The sequence below is a fragment of the Vidua macroura genome, chromosome 1, assembly GCF_024509145.1.
Source record: "Vidua macroura isolate BioBank_ID:100142 chromosome 1, ASM2450914v1, whole genome shotgun sequence".
Classification (NCBI taxonomy): Eukaryota; Metazoa; Chordata; class Aves; order Passeriformes; family Viduidae; genus Vidua; species Vidua macroura.
Window position 1 is genome coordinate 108,915,838 of NC_071571.1, and position 19,054 is coordinate 108,934,891.

At 41.2% G+C, this 19,054-nt stretch overlaps 1 protein-coding gene across 1 annotated transcript; it reads right to left on the reverse strand.

The window, feature by feature from the left end:
* Positions 1 to 5,833: 5,833 nt before the first annotated feature.
* AQP4 (aquaporin 4) lies at positions 5,834 to 17,726 on the reverse strand. Its single transcript, XM_053994016.1, has 5 exons — positions 17,686 to 17,726; positions 13,078 to 13,492; positions 12,020 to 12,184; positions 11,584 to 11,664; positions 5,834 to 9,836 (listed from the first exon to the last, which is right to left on the reverse strand). Exons 1-5 carry the CDS (start codon positions 17,715 to 17,717, stop codon positions 9,558 to 9,560), a joined length of 972 nt encoding a protein of 323 aa, XP_053849991.1. The 5' UTR covers positions 17,718 to 17,726; the 3' UTR covers positions 5,834 to 9,557.
* Between the last annotated feature and the right edge of the window lie 1,328 nt (positions 17,727 to 19,054).

The window sequence follows — 19,054 nt, forward strand, 5'->3', positions numbered from 1 at the left end:
TTAAGGAGGGATGGGAGAGGCACAGCCACAATGTAAAAGTATATATAATCAGGATTTTATTTCTGGCACTGCTCCTCCTTTAGGTTCCTGTGTAGGTCTGTAGGAGAAAAACAGCTGACCTGTGTAAGTCACCATGCCTGGGTTACACAGATACCTCTCAAGCATCAACCTCACTAGAAAAATTGGTCTGTAAAAAAAAACCAGATTAAATCCCCATGATTATTTTTGTCAATGTCTTGTCACCACCAGAGATGCTCCAAGCAGACACAAGGATTAAAAAAAAAAAAAAAAGAAAATTAAAAAAAGAAAAAAAAAAAATGTCTGTATTAGCTCTCCTGGTATTCTGACAGAAAGGATCTGGCAAGACCTGCAGTCATGGCTGGAAACAAATTGGCTGATCTTCAGGACTCCCTGACATGGATTGCATTCAAGAAAGTACAAAGCAGGTGAGAAAAACCCATCATGTTTCAGCAAAAGCAAGCTGTATTAAATTTACTCAGTGTATGTGTAATGATTTGTTACTTACAGAGAGCATTCATACCTGCATGTTAAATCAAACCACAAGGAAAACACTGTCTGTGTAACAACCATGGGAGCAGACAAGGCTTCCTCTTTCCAGATTTATCTGCAGCATAAACACTTTATGTTGGCTGGAGAAATGGTAACACTCGTAAGAGAGAAAATACCAGTGTTCAGAAAAGAAAGATGGGAGTCGGGTGCCTGTGTTATCTTTCCTGTTAAAGTTCACTATTAAATCTGTGGGGTAACAAGGGTGCTTAAAGCCACTGGTTTTAGACCTATATATATTATTTACATGTACACACACAGACACACATATATAAATATGTTGTAATATACATATGTGTGTATATAATGTCATATACTTGTATTTATATATATGTATATAACATTAAATACACTCATGTATGTAAATTTAAACACTGAATTACATATATACACATATATAAATGTAATAGTAAAAGTTGTTTTGATCATTCCTAGAACTACAGAACTCAGTATTTGAAACCTGCTTTAGCTATAGAATTTCCTTCTGGCCACTGGAAAGCTTAGGGATTTCCCACCCCCTGACTACAAAACTGGAAATAAGGGTCTAGGTTTTCACCTAATTTCCCAGTTAACCCTGAAACCTGAGCTGTTTCATTATTGACTAAAGTTTTATTTGCAAGAATATAAAATGACAACTTTTCAGGCTCTTCCCATCACCCAAGACTCCAGCACTGGAGAGGAATACAAGAAAAACAAGTTTTATTTAGGAAATTGTCTGAAATATGTAGGTTTAATGATAAATTCTAAATAATTAGCAAAATGTTGAGAAAATGGATTAAAGAGGACTGAATTCAGAAGAAAAGCTTTGGTATATCATGAATGAGAGCTCACAGAAACTGTGTATTTTGTTAAGAAAAAGGCAATCTGAAATGAAAAGTCTGAATGACAAATTCAGATGCTTGGAACTTAATTGTGAAAACCTTTGCAATTTATACAGGGTCCCAAATTCATTGAAGGGACAGTTGTCTGTGCAGGAAATATAGAGAAAAGGAGCCCATACAATGGAGGGTGCCATCAGATCCTGCACAGCAAACATGTCAAACAACCAGAAAAGTTAAAGCATCCTTTTGACAAAGAAAGAAAAAAAAAAAAAAAAAGTCAATTTTTCTACTTAATTACATACAATGTTTGAGGATTCAGCCTGTAGAAAAAAATAAAGCTAAATGTGGACAACCTGTAAGAAGAAGACCAAACTGTCCCCTCCCACTAAAGCCCCCCAAACACACAGAACAATTTTTCTTCCTAGGGGGATAATAAAAATCATTTTGCCTTGACCTTTTCCTCACCACTCAGACACAATAGCAGTAGCTGCTCTATATAAACCTTAGATGCTCTTCAGCTTTGCTCTACCAAAGCATATTTATTTTAACTCAAGAAGGCTAGTGGTAAAAGAAGTTGGGGAATATTTTATTTACCCAATGATAAATTAACCTATGGATCTTTTCTCTAAGGGTAGCTCTAGGAATGACTAGGATGCAGAGGGATCCAGATGGACTTTTTGACCTCTTTTGTTAAAGCTCCCTCCATGGCATTTGTTGGGCTTTTTCAAAGCTAAAAGGTTGGAGGACACAAAGCTTTATTCTCACATTTTAATCTTGAGCCTAGAAAAGCTTCTGCATTCATGCCCTAGCAATGTTTGCCTCCAGTAAATCTGAAGTATGCTGGGCAGCTGTGGAAGGAGGCAGAAAAACAAAAAAGCCTTGTGTCTGAAACATTAGTGTTTGTGTGCATCCTACCCTGTACAGCTGGTCTGACTCAGCTCTGAGAAGATGCTGTGCAGCTGTTTCTCTGGAGCAATACCTGTGGGCAAACAACAGCAGAGTCCAACATCTATGTACATCTTCCTGATCTCCAGAGTTCATTTTGTCCCTGCTCTGTCATCTTTAATCATGAAGCATTAGGCTTTTTCTTACTGGATATTCATGCACATATGTTCAGAACTTACAGGGACAATCAGCCATTGTTCCAGTTTTCCTATTGATGTTTTTCTTGCAAATCAGAGCCCAGGGACTGGCCACAAGCCCAAATCCCATCTTTTCAAAACTGATTACTTCTTTGCTGGGACACTGTTTGCTCTAATGCAATTGTCTGAGACCGGGTTTGGCTGGTGCAAACCTACTTCATCTCTTCTGGAAACGAAGGCAGGATTTACCCTATGTACTGTACAACTCTGGCAAGTCAAAGCAGATGAAATGCCCCCCTCTCCCCCTGGGGTAACTCTGCTGCTGGCTAGAAAAAGTGGCCCCAAGTCCAAAGTGGCAGCAGCAGCTTGAAGAAGCTCACAGAAGGGGGATCTAGAGACTAAACCATCTCATTCCAGCTCTGATGAGCTCATTCAGCTGGAAAGGCAAAACAAAACAAAATATGCATGCATTCCTGGCTGAATATGGACCACGAGGCAGCTAGGCATTGAGATACCATGCAAATGGAAATAATTAAGTACTGGAACAGAATAGCAGAGATATCACAAGGAGCTATCAAAGGAAATCTTTGAGGAAAAATGAATGACTCTCCAATGCCCCGAGATTTGCTGTTCTAAAATAATGAAACAATTCCCACAGAATAAATGAAATTAACACTAAGGTAAAGTGGAATAATGGTAAAATATTTCGCATGCTAGAAAGTTACAAAATATCTAAGGCAATCAATTTTTAAATGGTTGAAATGTGCAAAAGAAAACCTTGTGGCAAATGAACTTTGGGAGGAAGAGCAGTAGAATCCAAATAGCTCTGTGGCAGTAGGAGATGGCCATGACCCCATTTCAAGCTGAAAACCATATGGCTCAGGAAAAAGTGGAAATAAATGACCAAGTCATTAGGATCCCAGTGGGGCAAGCAGCAATCCCAAATGGCAGCTGGTCTCCCACAGTTTTACCCACTGATCTTGTCCACTGCTGGGAAGAAGTAAACACGCCATGTCGTGCCTCCCTGCACCTTTCACACCCAGGCATGTGCACACACATGCACATATGTGCACATTTTAATAGAAACATGTCTATTAACAAGAAACTCTAGGCATCCCGTGAATTCCAGAGGTTTTTATGAAGATTCATGTCAGAAGGAAAATAGGGATGAAACATGACAGGAAGCTCATCACTGTGCATGAGCAGAGGATAGCAGTCGGGAATTCTGTTTGCCAGGCATGTCCACAGAAAACCTCTGCCTCTCCCATCCCACATGGCAAGGTGAGAGACAAATAATACAAGCTCCTTTTGCCTTTCCAAAGAACATTATGATAGCTTTTTTTAGTCTGATTATGCCACAGTTCTTGTACTTGTAAGGATTGCTTTTCTAATGAGGCAAGAAAAGTCAAAAGAAATGAATAGCCAAGATAACAGTTATCAGTCTGATATAAATAAAGCAGTGTATAATGTTTGCAATACACTACAATCTAGAACTGATAAAGGAGTCCAAAGCCAAATGAGGGTTTAAAAGGAAGCTGATATTGGAAATCTCTTCTCTCTAAGTTCTTTTTTTAAGCAGATGACTGGGTCACAGTTGCTGTTTGTAGCTGTCGCTGCTGAAGCCAGTGTTGCCACTGAAGCCTAGAGTAAGGACATTACTCACTCAGTACAGCTCAGTGGGATCCAAAAAAGGCTCAGATGAGATCCAAGGGCCTCACCCACATCCTCATACAATGGGGACCATGTTTTAAATCTGTGATACCTCAGTGCCAGTAACCTCCAGGTAAGAGGTATACTACAAAGATCTCCCTTGCCCACATGGTTGCTTTTGTGTTCTTCACAGGACCCTTCATCTTAACACTGCAGACAACTCCATCACAATGTGTTTGTCTTTGTAACTCTCCAGATGCCCATATTGTGCTTGTTTCAAAATGTCAGAGTGGCTCCTTCCTCATGTGATTGTGACACCAAAATAATTTTACTTGTTCCACCTAAATTCCCTTGGGAACCTGTTTCAGTAAGGTACAAATCATTTGTGTATTAAGTAATATGCAACATATACACTCCCCTAGGCCTCTTGGGAGGTGCCTCTGGAGCTTGAAGAAGCTGAAGGCAAGAGCTAAAGCACTGCAAGGGTGGGTATTGGGCACGAGCCATTCCTACTGATTAGAAGCTATCCCAGGTGATGTATTCTCATATTAATAATTTCCAGGATCCTAATTTACCTCCATTAATGTCATAGGAGCTAAACTTTGCATTCTAAGCAAAGAGCTAGACAACTAGAAATGTAAATACCACAGTATCTGATTCCCGTTGCTGAAGATCATCATGGGAGGTTGGTCTCACAAGCTGTGTTTTAGTGAAAGGGGTCTGAAGTGCCAGTATAATTTCTATCACTTTTCAAAACCTTGGCTCTTCTGCTAGTCCTATGAGTTTTTAATCCTTTTGTCAAAATCAGTGATGTACATACATGACCTGGTTTCAGCTGTTTCTCAGTAGCTGGTACAGTGCTGTGTTTTTGGATTTGGTACGAGAATAATGTTGATAACACACTGATGTTTTGGCCTTTTTTTATTCAACTGCTCTTACCTCAACATAGAAGTTTTAGTTTTGATTCTCCTCCCCATTCCACTGGGCTAGGAGTGGGGGAGGTGAGCGAGTGGCTGTGCGGTGCTTAGTTCCCAGCTGGGCTTAAACCATGACAGCATACCAGCATAATTTTTGCTATAATTGGTTTAGCTCATTTCCTTAAAAATATTAAATCATTTGCACAAGCAGCTCTCTTCTCTGATATTTTTCCACAGTAAATCATTAATTCTCTGTTGCATACATTTCCAGACTCCTCTTAGACATGTTCTATGGACTGGATTTGGGGTTTTTCCTTATATTTCAGTCCTGAGCTTTAGGATCATGAAATGTTTCCAATGATCACAAGATGCCTTTTTTTTTTTCTTTTGGATACATGTTTATTTGCAACAGCAGTGTGAGATACAGTAGAATACATGTGGGAACCAGATAACCATGTGTTATTTTATAGTGAATTTTTCAGTAGATTATTCCAAATATTACATATTTTAAGTCCCATTATATTAGTTCTGATATCGTGGTGACTAAGTACTTAAACAATAAGCAGTCTTGTGGAAAAATCCATATACACAGTTTGCTTTACCTCATTTGTCCTAAATTTCAGACTGCAACAGGATGGCTTAGATCATACAAGTGGGTAGAAAATACTTCAGTCTATATTTACATAATATCTACTTAGAAAGTCCTTGAGAAACTCAGATACACACAGGCTGAATTGAGATACAAAAAATTGTGCATGGTGTTTTCACCTCTCACCTTGAAAAGAAAGACTCACAATGAAAATTCTCACATATTTTAATAAGATTTAAAATATTGGATGGTGTATAATATCCTGAATGTGTTACACAGCCAGCAGATAAGATGTTTCAGAGCACAGTGGCAGCTGCTCTGCCATCAAGCACTAGAAAGGTAGATAGCCATCTAGCTTTCTAAGCACATACTGTGGTAATTACTAATAATAAGAAATAAAGCACATTTTGAAAAGCTGACATGAAAATATATGTGACAAACCTAAACATGGCATGAGATGAATCTCACTCCTACTTCCACTGAAAGGTGGAACACTTTAACAGAAGCATTATCATGACTTGATAACTTGAATGCTGCAAGGTTTCTTCATGTTTTTTTTTTTTTTCCTGAGAATAGCTAGAATTTGGGTGACGAACTCCTCAGAGTACACACAGCCTAAAAGGTATTTGTGTGCTTCAATGGAATCACCCTTGGCTTCCATGCTTTCTTTTCTGAAACCCAGTGACTTAATATTATGAAGGTGCTTGTTAAAGTGCAAATATAGCATGGAAAACAACAGTGCTATCATGGAGGAGTGGGACTCATCCTGTTTTTTGGGGCCCCAAAATGATGACAGACCTGCCAGTCTTCCTGTGATTTCCATTCACAATCATAAAAAAAAAAATTCCCACCAAAACCAAGAAATGTTTTAAGAGAACATCAAGTATGTTATGAGATGCAGTGTAGAGCTGAAGAGCTTTAGAACACAAATCTCACTCAAACAGTATCAAAGTATGTGTTTAAAAAAGCTACTAAACCAAAAGCATCTTGAATCCATAAAAAGGTCATGCCAGTCTATTATTTAACCAAGCATGACTATTGTACAGTGCTGATACCATTGCAAGACAGCTTAGAGGAGCACATATCCCTGTGCTAAACTAAGTCCTAATAGATGTTGAAGAGTGATATTCCCTTATATGAATGTTGTGGGACAGAACCACCTGTGATTACAGCCACTGCTAAGGATTTACTTTAGGGTGGGTCATAAACCTCAAGTTGCATACATTTTCTTCCAAAATTAAGCACATTGCTGAAAGCCTCGGATTTTAGAAAAAACACAGTGAAGTGTGTCAGAGAAGCCATCAGGCCCCAAAAGAGCTCAGGATCATTTCCACCATAGTCAATGACAAACTCCTCCACAAGTTTTAATCTGTGGGATCAGGAGCAGACCTACCACACATTGCTTACCTGCTAATGTCTAATGGCATGGAAGCAACCTTTACTATCAGGTGGCCTCTATTTTAGCATCCCTTCTTTTCCCTGATCTTTTAAGAAGTGTCAGGATCTTATCCTCAATAAGAAGCTCTGCCGGTTCGGGGGCTGGTTCTGAGTGTTTGCCACAGTTCATTAATACAGAGTGTTTCAGGAAAAAGATCCTTCTAACAGAGGTGGCTGGTGCTATGCTCACATTATGCTCACCTCAGCAGCAGAATCAGGCTGGGTGAGGAAAACACACATCAAGCCATTTGTGTAAAGGACCCTTAAGCATAAAACAAATCACAGCTTCTTATTTAAATAACTCAGTACCATGCAAAATTCACAAATTAAGGAGTGTCTTTAAGTACAAAAAATGCAAACCTTTGCTTAAAAATCCACCAATTCTATGTGTATTACTCTTTACCTTTTTAAGCCATGCAAAAGGTTTAACCAAAGTGTCCCTTTAACAAATATAGTTTGGAACTATGTAAAGAAAAAGCCCAAATAACTGCCTAGACAAATCCCCCAGTAAGTTTTGATCTTTCTCATTGAATCTCTTTATCATGGTATTTATCCATCTGAGCAGAGGTCTAACACCACACCTGTGCTGCCTGTCCCTTGGGAGACTTAGTCCTTGCTCTGGGAAGGAGCTCTAATCTGCAATTTGACATTGTCCATTGCAGGTCCCCTGCCACACTCAACTGCAAATGCATAAAGGAGTCATGAATCTCATGCTCAGTGCAGGGAACTTGCACCACACAGTCAGGGATTAAGACAAGAAAAATGTGAAACTTGAAGAAGGACATGCTGGGACTCTACAAGGCTGCAAGCTGGGATATTAGAATTGCCCTTGGATCATAGTGCACAGATTTGAGGGTTGTAGTGGTTTATTATCTCATTAGAAACATCTCATTCCCTGTAATAAAGATTGCATGTAGAGTATGTCAAAGAACAGATGAGGCTAATACAGCCCACAGTCAGGACTATTTTTTTTTCCTCTCTTATTGCTAAATAAGCAGGGATAGCTTTTCAATTTAAAAACAAAAACTACATAATTACGGTAATAATACCATGCTCCTGACTGGTCTGCAGCTGCATATTGTAAAACTCAAAGCCACTGATCAGAAACAAAAGCAGTAAGTCAGTAAGAGCTTTACAGAAATGTTCTACTGGGGTGATTATGTCTGGCAAAAACCTCTATAGGGGAAAGACTGTTTACCAAATATATTGCATGTTCTTTTGCCCCTAAAACACCCTGCAAGCACTTGAACCTTTTTCTACCAACAGATAAAGAAACCTTTGCCAGAGGTGTAGTTTTTGACTATGTGAACACTGGAATAAGCAGGGAACCTGTTCAAATAGCTAGGTATCAGTTACAACAAAAAGCCAGAAGCAGTCATATTTTTAGCATCTGTTATAAAAAAATATTTCCCAATCAGTGTCTCAATACAGTTAAAAGTTAAACCCCCTCTATATTACTAATAAATTAAAAAAACCCCACTATCTCCAACCATCTTGTAAGAAAATAGGTAAGTAATTTAAACCTTTAGTTTACATAAATTAGCACAGAAATGTGTATTCAAACAAGTGCACTGAAAACAGATATGCCTTCTTTTCTTCTGATATCTCTTATTTAAGTTATTAAGTAACAGGAAAGCCTTTATATTCTTTGCATGACCTTGAGAGTCTGCTAACACTGAATGGTCAATAGTCAAACCCCAGGAGAATGTTTCACCAGATAGACAGTGACAAGAGGGAGCATGAAGTACAATCAACTGCTTTGCAGCCTTATTACCCTACACTTCAACATTCCATTTCTGCATATTTACTCTTGGGGATGAAGGTAATGTATTTATACAGTGAATCAATGAGTGAAATTTGATGGGTTGATAGAATTTTTTCTTAAAAGCCTGTTAAAGTATCATTTTTTCAGAGGTAGTCTGCAAGGCAATAGTGATGTACATGAGTGGAAACAATACTCCTTTGCTTGACTGTGGATAAAACTCTTAAATAGTGCTGGTGCTGTCTGTGAACCTTGCAGAGAAGGCTTAATGGGTAAGATGTTATAATCGGTGCTGACAACAGCCAATTAAGTGTCAGAAGAACAATCTGATAAGTAGGTCTTCATGTCTATAGGCATTTCCTGGTATGTCTTAACTGTCAATCTGGATGTTACACATCTCTATCTTTATCTCATTATTGACTGCTTTATTAAAGGAGAATGCTTTCATCTCTTTTTTTGACTTTAGGGTTGCTTCAGAAAGAAGGAAAGGAAAATACTAGGAACAAGTCTAAATTTGGAATAGTAGAAGGGGAATCCTAATTATAGAAAAGTCCTAATCTTCCAACTGAGCAGGCATATGGTTTGGTGACACCACTCCATGCAGCTGCCCACACCATACCTTTCAAGAAGTGGAAGGTGCTCAGTCTAGAGGAGATCTGTTTCTTTAATGGGTGGAAGGATATCTGTGGACGTGCTAGCAGGCTGCTCTCTGCTTTCAGTGCTTCTTGCTAGTCATACAGAAGACAACACCTCGCTGGATGGATCTCTTCCCTTCTTGTCATCACCCCTGTCGATATCAATCACATGAACTATGCCAGGCTTCAGGATCAGGTCATCGGTCTCTACGTGGCTCCTGTTGTCGTCCACCTCGATGTACTTGCCCTTGGAGGGCTGGCTAGCCTTACCAAAGACGTCTTTGAAGCGGCGCTTGAGTTCAACGTCTGGGCAATAGACGTACTCATACAGAGCACCGGCAAGGACTGCTCCGATTATTGGTCCCACCCAGTACACCTGCAAAAAAAGAGGTGGGAAAAAAATCCCAAGCATTAAGCTTTTAAATGAACAGTGATAAGAAGACTGACAAGCAGGCCCACTTCTTCAAAGGGAAATAATTTTGTAAAGTTTTATTGATCTATCTCATTACAGGAGGTCTCTTCTAAACTCTTTATTGCTCTTTGCCAGCTGCAGACGAAAAATATGGACTTTTTGCAAGAAGACACACAAAGGAAACATCGATGTAGAAAAGTGATTTTCTTTCTCCATTTTGAACCAAGATGACAGTGAACTTTCAAGGAAAAAAGAGCCCTTCCTAGTGTACACACAAAGAGTTCTGATTTGGTATTTCAGACTTATGTTTCCAAAATATTTCAAATTTGGCATTTAATCCTGCAGAATACAACAGGCAGTCAACCACAACAGGCAGTCTGATAATCCAATTTAAATAAGCAAATACAATGGACATAACACAACTTTGTAGGTACCTATCTATTTCATCATGACAGGCAGCAGAGCAGTAACATTAGTAAATGCCAAAGCCCACAGTCTCCCATCGATGGTGTGCCAATGTCACTGCTCTGGAGGAGAAAAGGCTGTCTTTCCAAGTGGCCAGGACAGCAACTAAGCTTCTCCTGCAAGTTTTTCCATGGTGCATTTGTTTATTGTTTATAGCTTTAGTTATAAATTACAGGCTTCCTCAGAGTATGGATAATTAATCTTGTGAAAAAACTACAGCAGTTTTTCATATGAACAAGCCATTCACTGATAACTGGGTAAATCTGCCTCAATAGGATAACTCTTGGGAACAAAGTTACACATGGTATTGTGTTTGCAGAATTGAAGCCTTAGGGCCTGAAGACAATGCTATTTCTATTCTTAGCTGCAGTGGGAGCAATGTGGGTGTCATACTTTAAAAATCAAGAAAATCCTTATAAGCACTATAATATGCAGCTCTTCCAGTTAGTACTGAAAGTGTCCCTAGAAGTGATTTCCCTCTCTATAATTAGGTGAGGCTGAGCTGTGATCCATCTCTCCCTTATAAAATATGAAATGTTTTTTTATAACTTGGATTGTTGGATGCTATAGAAATTTACTGCATCATTCACAGCCTGCTTATAACATTGTTTCCTGCGCTACTGCTCCTGGCTAAGCTGACACTTTCAAACTGAAGCAGGTAACATCTGGCCTGGTCTGCAAATACCAGACTGCAACCTCTTCATCTCTCACTGCAGGCATTTGCCGAGACAGGTTCTCCCCCAGGAACCAGATCACAGAGGGTCCCTGTTCTCATTTTATACATCTGCCCCAGTTTGCTGCAGAACCAGGTGAAATGTGAAGTTGACAGAATTACTTCCATAGCTCCTCAGCAGCAGGACCAGTGGGGTTTGCAATCTTTGCAATCTGCCTTGGAGGATTTTTCTTTCCAGCATTCTTTCAGTCTCCTTGGGTCGCTTTTTTTTTTTTTTTTTTTTTTTTTTTTTTTTTTTTTTTTTTTAAATTTTCGTATGACTTCCTTTCTACCCCAGCTACTACCTCCACAAAACAGCCCCTGAATAGTAAGATGCTATTCCAACATGCTGCATGCTGCACTACAGTCCTAGGTGAGGAGCATGATGATGCCTAAGCTTGGGGCAAGTCAGTGGCTGTCCTCCTCAAGGATGGTCTCTATGGGATGTACTGGGATAGATAACTGAAAGCAAATGATGTATGAAAAATCCTGACCACTGTTTGTTGCTATGATGAAGTATGAAAGGAGAGTTACCCATTGGTTTTCCCATCTGCCCATAATGACAGCAGGTCCAAATGATCGAGCTGGGTTCATACTGGCACCGGTGTAATTGATCTAAAGCAGAGAGAAAATGTTGCCTGTTATTAAAGTCTGGAAGGCAGTGATTCGATTTCTATGGGACACCCTGGTTTTGTAAAGCTCCTCCTCTTTACAACAGATATCATCACTCTCCTGAATCTTAACACAAAGTTAAAAAAAGTCATCACATGAACAGCCAGAAAAGGTCTGGTGCAACACCCTTCCCAAGAGGACACTCCTGAGACTCCAAAGTGCTTTGGCATAGATGGATAAAGAATATAGCAGCTATATAGCTTTAATTGCTCTAAAGGTCACAAAAGTTTCCTTTTACTTCTGAAGTAGTCATAAAGGGTAAAGGGATCTATTTTTTAAAGAGAAACCATTAACTTACAGCAAATAAATGTCCAATTGCAACAGAAAATCCAATTGCTAAAGCTACTGAACCAGTAACATCACTTCGTTTTGAATCACAGCTAGCAAAAATAGTAAAAACCAGCTGGAATGTAATTATCAATTCCACCAGGAGTCCATGCCCAGCAGAAAGATCTCGGTGTACCTGGAAGAAGGCAAAGAAACACCAGAAATGAAGAAAAGATGATTTTGTAAATCAGAAAGCCATAGTACAAAGTGAAATACAACAATGAACTTTTAGAGGTACAGATTCCCCCCTCTTCACTCTTCTCCCTTTCTGCTTTTTTTTTTTTTTTTGACTTTAAAATGGTTTTTGATTTTGGAAAACAGGGAAAATCAATGCTGGACTGAGAACAGAAGGCTTAATAGTAACATCCAAGTGAAACTTCAAAGTTAGACTGCAGAAGTATAGTTTATTTTTACAGAGGGATTTGCAAATGCTGCACTTCCCTTTCACCAATTTTTTTTTCTTGGGAGCACTGTAATTTACTATTCAATTATAAATTCATTAATTATCCCTGACTTAATTAATTTAAATTTCAATTAAAAATTAAGCAGTGTGCGGCTGAAGTGCATTTTTAATAAGTCCTGCAACAGGGCTAACTGATGGTATTCCTTATTAGTTTAGAACAAAGCTGAAATCTAAGCCACAATCTATTTCAAAAGTATGTCATTTTAAATTGATGTTTTTTCAATCCCCATCATAATAGCATGGAATTAATTTCCCCCTTCCCCAGACCATATAAAAATGGCATTTCACGCATATATTATTTAAATTTTGTATGTAAATTAACACTACCTGCTGTCATCAGATTTGGGGAAGTTCTAGGAAAGAGATCTTCTATAAAAAGATCAGCTATAGCTATTACACTGCATAAACCCATCCTAAGGAGAGCTTTAAGCCCTGTCTGGATGTTGTAAATAAACCAGCAAGCTGTGAAAATCTGTGCCTGAGCTCTCCTCATTCTGTGTGACACTGATTCTATTTTCTCAGGGTCTGAGCTAGCCTAGTTCAAGAGGCAGAGGAGAAGTGATTACCGCAGTGACTCCCAGGCCTCCCACCACGCTGGGCGGTGTGACAAGGTAAAGGATGCCCGCGCCCACGATGGCTCCCAGGCACTGGGCAAGAATGTAGAAGACGGACTTGGCAAGGCTGATCTTCCTCGTGCAGACCATTGCCACAGTCACAGCAGGGTTGATGTGGCCTCCGCTGATGTGTCCAAAGCACTGCACCATGGTGGCAATGCTGAGTCCAAAGCAGAGGGATATAAGGACCATGTCTACAGGCAGGGGCTTCTCTGCTCCACCCCAGTTGATCGTGGAGCCAAGGCTGAGGAGGACAAAAATGAGCATGGCCAAAAATTCTGCCGAAACGGCTTTCCAGAAGGGCTGAGTCCAGACTCCTTTAAACGCGACCATAATTCTCTCACACTTACACAGACGTCCACACTTACTGAAAAGGAAAGCAAATCTTCATCAGAAGTCACCAAATAAACCTTACGTTCTCCTGTTAGGGGCTGCTCTTCAGCAGACTTTGGAGAGAAGGTGGCAACACTGAGTATTCATCAAAAGTCACCAAATAAACCTTACGCTCTCCTGTTAGGGGCTGCTCTTCAGCAGACTTTGGAGAGAAGGTGGCAACACTGAGTATCCTTGGGCTGGGACAACCACAGACTACACTCTTAGAGCAGACTGCCCTTAAAACATGCCCAGTGTTGGAGTGTCTGCAGGACACCGGGTAATTAATCCCTCCTTGTGATAACTCTGTATAGTTTCAGCTCCCAAAAAGCAACATCTGTGTATTTTGAAATGATCATGAAATTAAGTGTACTATTTTATGCTAGCTGGCCTCTGATTTAGAGGCTGTAGAGCTCTACCACTTCCAGTGGCCTGTTGATCATCATGTTCAGTAAATCAGTGAGTATCCTTTTTCTATGCAAATCTGTAGTTTTCACAAAACAGGTAAGATAATTCAATAAAAAGCAGTATCTTAGTCGAAGCCTAGTGGTTTTGATGACAGCGTAGTTCTGGGGAGTTGCCCTGGGAGCCAGAAGAGAAATCTTCCTTCTATTTGCTTGAACACTCACACAGACCAGTATATCAATTTATATTTATGCAAGGAGCCATTTCTTCACTGTGGATAGTGGGTGGAAATTGAATTCAGGCAGGAGAATAGATGCAATCCTACATTCTGACCTTTAAATCAATCGTGTAATCAATAAAATGCTTTCTTTTGGGCTAATGGTACCAATTGAGCTGGGGACTAGAGCAATATTTTCTGCATGTGTGGTGTGTAAAACTCTGCATGGCAAAGAAAGAAGTGTCTTGGCTTTTTTCCCTGTCTGAAGATGCCATTTATTAGTCTACACCGCCTTCCTGATGAGTTACAATTTTGCTAGATGTTCAGATACCTATGAAAGTGGGTCACCAAAGAAAAGTTATTTGTGGTATTAATAAATTAGGAGAATAAGCCAAAAGGGAAGCATTTTAATTAGTTTCTAAGGAATGCTAAAAAGATTCTTCTCTAAAAACAAAAGCAAGAAACATCCAACCCATCCAAAAATTAGAAAACAAAAGAAAGAATATTCAGCTGCTACATTTGGGAACAGAATTTCAAGTGGAAGATGGATGAATTTATGCTCAGTTATCTATGGTAACTGAGCTACAATGCATATTTAATACCAGTTACATCAGAAAGAAGCATAAAAGGCATGTCTGCCCTTTTCAAATCATTGCAAGAGGAATGGCCCATGAATTTCTTAACAGTTCCAGTGAGTAAGGGAAAAGCAATTTAATGCTGTGACTGGAGCAAATAAGTTGTTTCCCTGACTCATTTCCTATGCTAATTTACTCTGTATTTTGGATAGGCCTTTTGAGCTCTGTCTCAGTTCTCTAGACTTTCAGATGAGAACAATTACATTCTCTCCTAAAAATGGCTCTTGTAAAGTGCTTATGAAGGGATCTGAGACACTTGAAAGAGACATGTTCTTCTAGAGAAGTGAAGCCAGAACCTCAAAAGAGAATAAAGTAATAGCCAAAATCTTCTGATTTTATGTCAAACTCAAGACAAATGGAAAGATGTTTTTGTAAGATCTCGTATTAACAGTCAGTTAATGACCAACCATCCAGGCTAGACTTTTTGTACAAAATGAACCCAAAATCATTGCCTCCCTCAAAGCTGAAGGTCACAGGTATTTTGGCTGTTCTTACCTTTGAACCCTATGCCCAGATTCACACTGATGCTTCCTCACTAATAATTTATCTTAGTCACCTGAGTAAGATACAGGTGCTATATCCATACTGAGAAAAGCTCATTTTCCCAGTTCCCTGGCCATGTTCCAGGTGAACATAGGGATGACACATATAGTGAAGCCCGTGGAAAAGAAACCTAGGACCTGGGTGCCCAGACAAAGGGAGCAGCACTCAGCTACTCTTTTGTCCCTCAGCTCAACTGGGATGTAACTTGGATTTCCCTGTGCAAGCCCTGGTGTTATATTCAAGAGTTCTGAAAAATTTCCAGCCACCAAGGGCACTATGGGGGAATGTAGGCTTATGGAGCATCCTGATGTCTTTGTTCAAATATGCCTGACCGTCTTTCTGTACTCAGAGAACAGCAAGATCAGCAAATTAATGACACGCCTTCATCCCAGAAAGTGGACAGAAAAAGGTGTTTGTATTTGGCATTAAGATCAAGCAGTTGGCTTCTCACTGGTTGTGGAACACCTTGGAAAATCACCTTAAGAGTGAGTGTGTGTGTGCACGTCCATGTGGAAGATCACACCTTCTACTGGACTGCTGGTGGGCCTGACTAGAAGGAGGTTACTGCTTATGAAAGATAGATCTCATATTGTTTCTCCAGCTGAGAGCACGTGCAGTCAATTCAGTCAATATTATTTGCAGCCCTGAAAATGCAGAAATGCTGCATGCAAGCCAAATGCTTCAAACACAACAGCTGGCTCATCAACGTAAGTCTTTGTTTTTCTGGAACAGCATGCTACATAGAACTCTGTCAGCCATATTTACAGTTAATGAACTAAACATCTATTTTTAATCCATACCTGTTTTTTTTTGGAAGCAGAGTGTTTTTCTATGATTTCAACACCAGGCAAAATGCTCAGCTTTGAGGGCCAAATTTTTATTTTAAATTGCACACCTTTCCTCCCTACAGCAAAACCCCCTATAAATGTTAATAAAAGCTTAATACTGTGTCTGAGCCCTGAGCCCAGGTTTTCACTTAAATCTAAAGGCAATCAGCAACTCAGAACCCAAAACCATCCTGAACATCCACTATTTGTTCAGCATACAGTTAAATTTAAAGGCTGGAGATGACACAGTGATGGCTGCAACAGGTCTGAAATTGAAATGGGACCTCTCAGCAGCTAAGATTTGCCATCAAAGTTGCAAAACAATTGTGGGTTTTTTTTTTTGGGTTTTTTTTTGGTTTTTTTTTTTTTTTTTTTTTGGTTTTTTTTTTTTTTTGTTTTGGTTTGGTTTGGTTTGGTTTGGTTTTTTTTGGGTTGTTTTTTTTTTTTTTTTTTTTTTTTGAGTAGTTTTGTTCATGTTTTCCTCAGATAAATTCAAAATACAACAGAAAACCACTTTAATGTGATGGTCACACATAAATTTCACAGGTGGGCACACTGGAAATTCTCTGGTCTGGGCTACAAGATTACACAGTAAATTGTGTCTGATAGGATGCAAGGTGGGTTTTGCAGATCACATTGCCAGCAGGGCTTCAGGCATGATTATGGCTTCAAAGCCATAACAATGTAAATCATAACAAAGGTTTCGGTACAAAAGTCAAACAGTATTTTAAAAATTCTTAGTTTTCTAACTAATATAATTTCATGGAGCAGAGCACACATCCTGGATGCAGGCTTGCGGCCAGCCACTCCACACGACAGTGCTGTCACACTTAAGTTCTGTGCGTGCAGTGGCTATTTACAGTGGCATCTCCGCAGCAAACTCCCACGCTGCCCGACCTGAGCTCGCACTGCCGGCTGGAGCTCAAATGGACATCGGGCACCTGCCGGCCAACTTTGAGGGAGGAGGGAGACACGCCACTGTTGCAAAACCAGTGCACGGTCGCAGGGCTTGCGTGTAACCATTTGGCCTCATTTTCCAAAAAGCTAAATGAGCGACTGGCATGGATATCCACAGGAGGTGGGGAGCCTTGGGAGCCCAGTACCGCAACTTTTTCGCTGTGCAGTACCTAGGCTTTCTCCACACACGACACTCTATTGCAGGACCGCAAGTGGACAGCAGAGTTTTAACATGTGGAAAGAGATTGTGAATTTGCTTCTCTCTGCACCCTTCGCACCTCTGATGTTAAAAACTCCAGAGCGACCGACAGGCTCCGATAGTGCCTTCGGGAAGGGGGAGCTGCTGTCTGGCTGCCATCCCTCAGTGCAAAACGCAGGAGAAAGGCAACAGCGCGGAGCCCCGCACCTGGCCGCGCACTCCTGCCGGGGCCGGACGCTCCCATCCCGCGGCCGCGCACCCCACTGGCCCAAGCTTTCCCATAAACTCATCTCTGGTTTGGGGGGGCTGTCCCCGCCCGCCTGCCTGTCTCCTGCCTGTCTCCCGCCTGCCTCCTGCCTTCCCTCCCTCCCCCGCTCCGCGCCCCGCGCACAGCCGCGCACTCACCCGCGGCGCGGAGCGGCCGCTCCGTCGCTCATGCCTCTCCGGCGGGCGCGGGTGAGCGGCGGGGCCGGGGCGGGGGCCGGGGCGGGGGCCGGGACCTGGGCCGGGGCCGGGGCGGGGGCGGGACGGCTCCCGAGCGTGCGGCGGCCGCGCCGAGCTCCGCTCCCTACCTGCTGCGCCGGGCGGGCGGGCGGCACTCGAGGAACGGGCGCCGGAGCACCGGCTGCGGGTCGGCTGCGGTCATGTGCCTCTGCAGAGCAAGGCAGGGGGGTCGCGGCTGCCGGGCAAAGAGAAGCGAGAGCCCTGTGCTCCTGCGGCGCGGGGCCGCCCGGCAATGGGGAGGACTCAAAGGCTGCTCAGTTTCTTCTCTGCCACGCACAGTATTGAAAGGAAAATAGCCTTAGTAGCTCAGCAGCCAGGGAGTTTTATCCATCTAAAACGCCTATTAGTACCTTACTAGGGCTCTACTGGTTAGAAAATCATAGAATCATAGAATATCCTAAGTTGGAAGGGACCCACTAGGACTGAGTCCAACTCCTGGCTCTGCAAAAGACAGCCCCAAGATCACACCATGTGCCCGAGAGCATTGACCAAACATCTCTTGAGCTCTGGTGCTGTGGCCACTTCCCTGGTGAGCCTGTTCCACTGCCAAATCACCCTCTTGGTGAAGAATCTTTTTGTAGTGTGCGTCCTAAACATCCCCTGGCACACCTTCATGCTATTCCCTCTGGTCCTGTCATTGGTCACCATAGGGAAGCGATCAGACCACTGCCTCTCATGAAGAAGCTCTAGACTGTGATGACTCCCCTCAGTCTCCTTTTCTTCTGGCTGAACAAGTCAAGTGACCCCAGCCACTCTGCATATGGATTCCCCTCTAGGTCTTTCACCCTCCTTGTAGCCCTCCTTTGGATGCTTTCTAATAGCTTTATATAATTCTTATATTGTGTTTTGTTTGTTGAAGTTGCTAAATTGAATGAAGTTTTGACTAGTATGAAATGCCAAATGGAGGCCAATGGAAAATAGTGTTTAAATTAGACTGTGATGCTGTCTGTTGAGGAAATTCATATGGTCATTACTCAGTGCCTCTACAGCATGAAAACAATTCAATGAAAATCAGCTCTGCATGTAATAAGAAAAAAATCAAACTTGCCTAAGGCCCCAGGCACAACTGTTTCATTAGAGAATGCACAGAAACTGTCACTTGAAGAAGACATGGTTGAGAATGGAACAAACTGTATAGAAAATCTGGTTTAGACCTTTGCATGCTGTAGAAGAGTATGCGCATAAATTATATAGAATACATTCTAAGGAACATGTTCAACTGTAAAATGAGGTTAAACTACAGATAAAAGCCACGCATCAACAGTGAAAA

Coding starts and splice junctions, on each gene's coding strand:
- AQP4 (XM_053994016.1), bottom strand. CDS start 17,717: ATGAGCGACGGAGCGGCCGCTCCGCGCCGCGG. Junction 13,493..17,685: donor GCGGCCGCTCCGCGCCGCGG/GTGAGTGCGCGG, acceptor TTTCCTTTTCAG/TAAGTGTGGACGTCTGTGTA. Junction 9,837..11,583: donor GCAGATGGGAAAACCAATGG/GTAACTCTCCTT, acceptor CTTTTTTTGCAG/GTGTACTGGGTGGGACCAAT.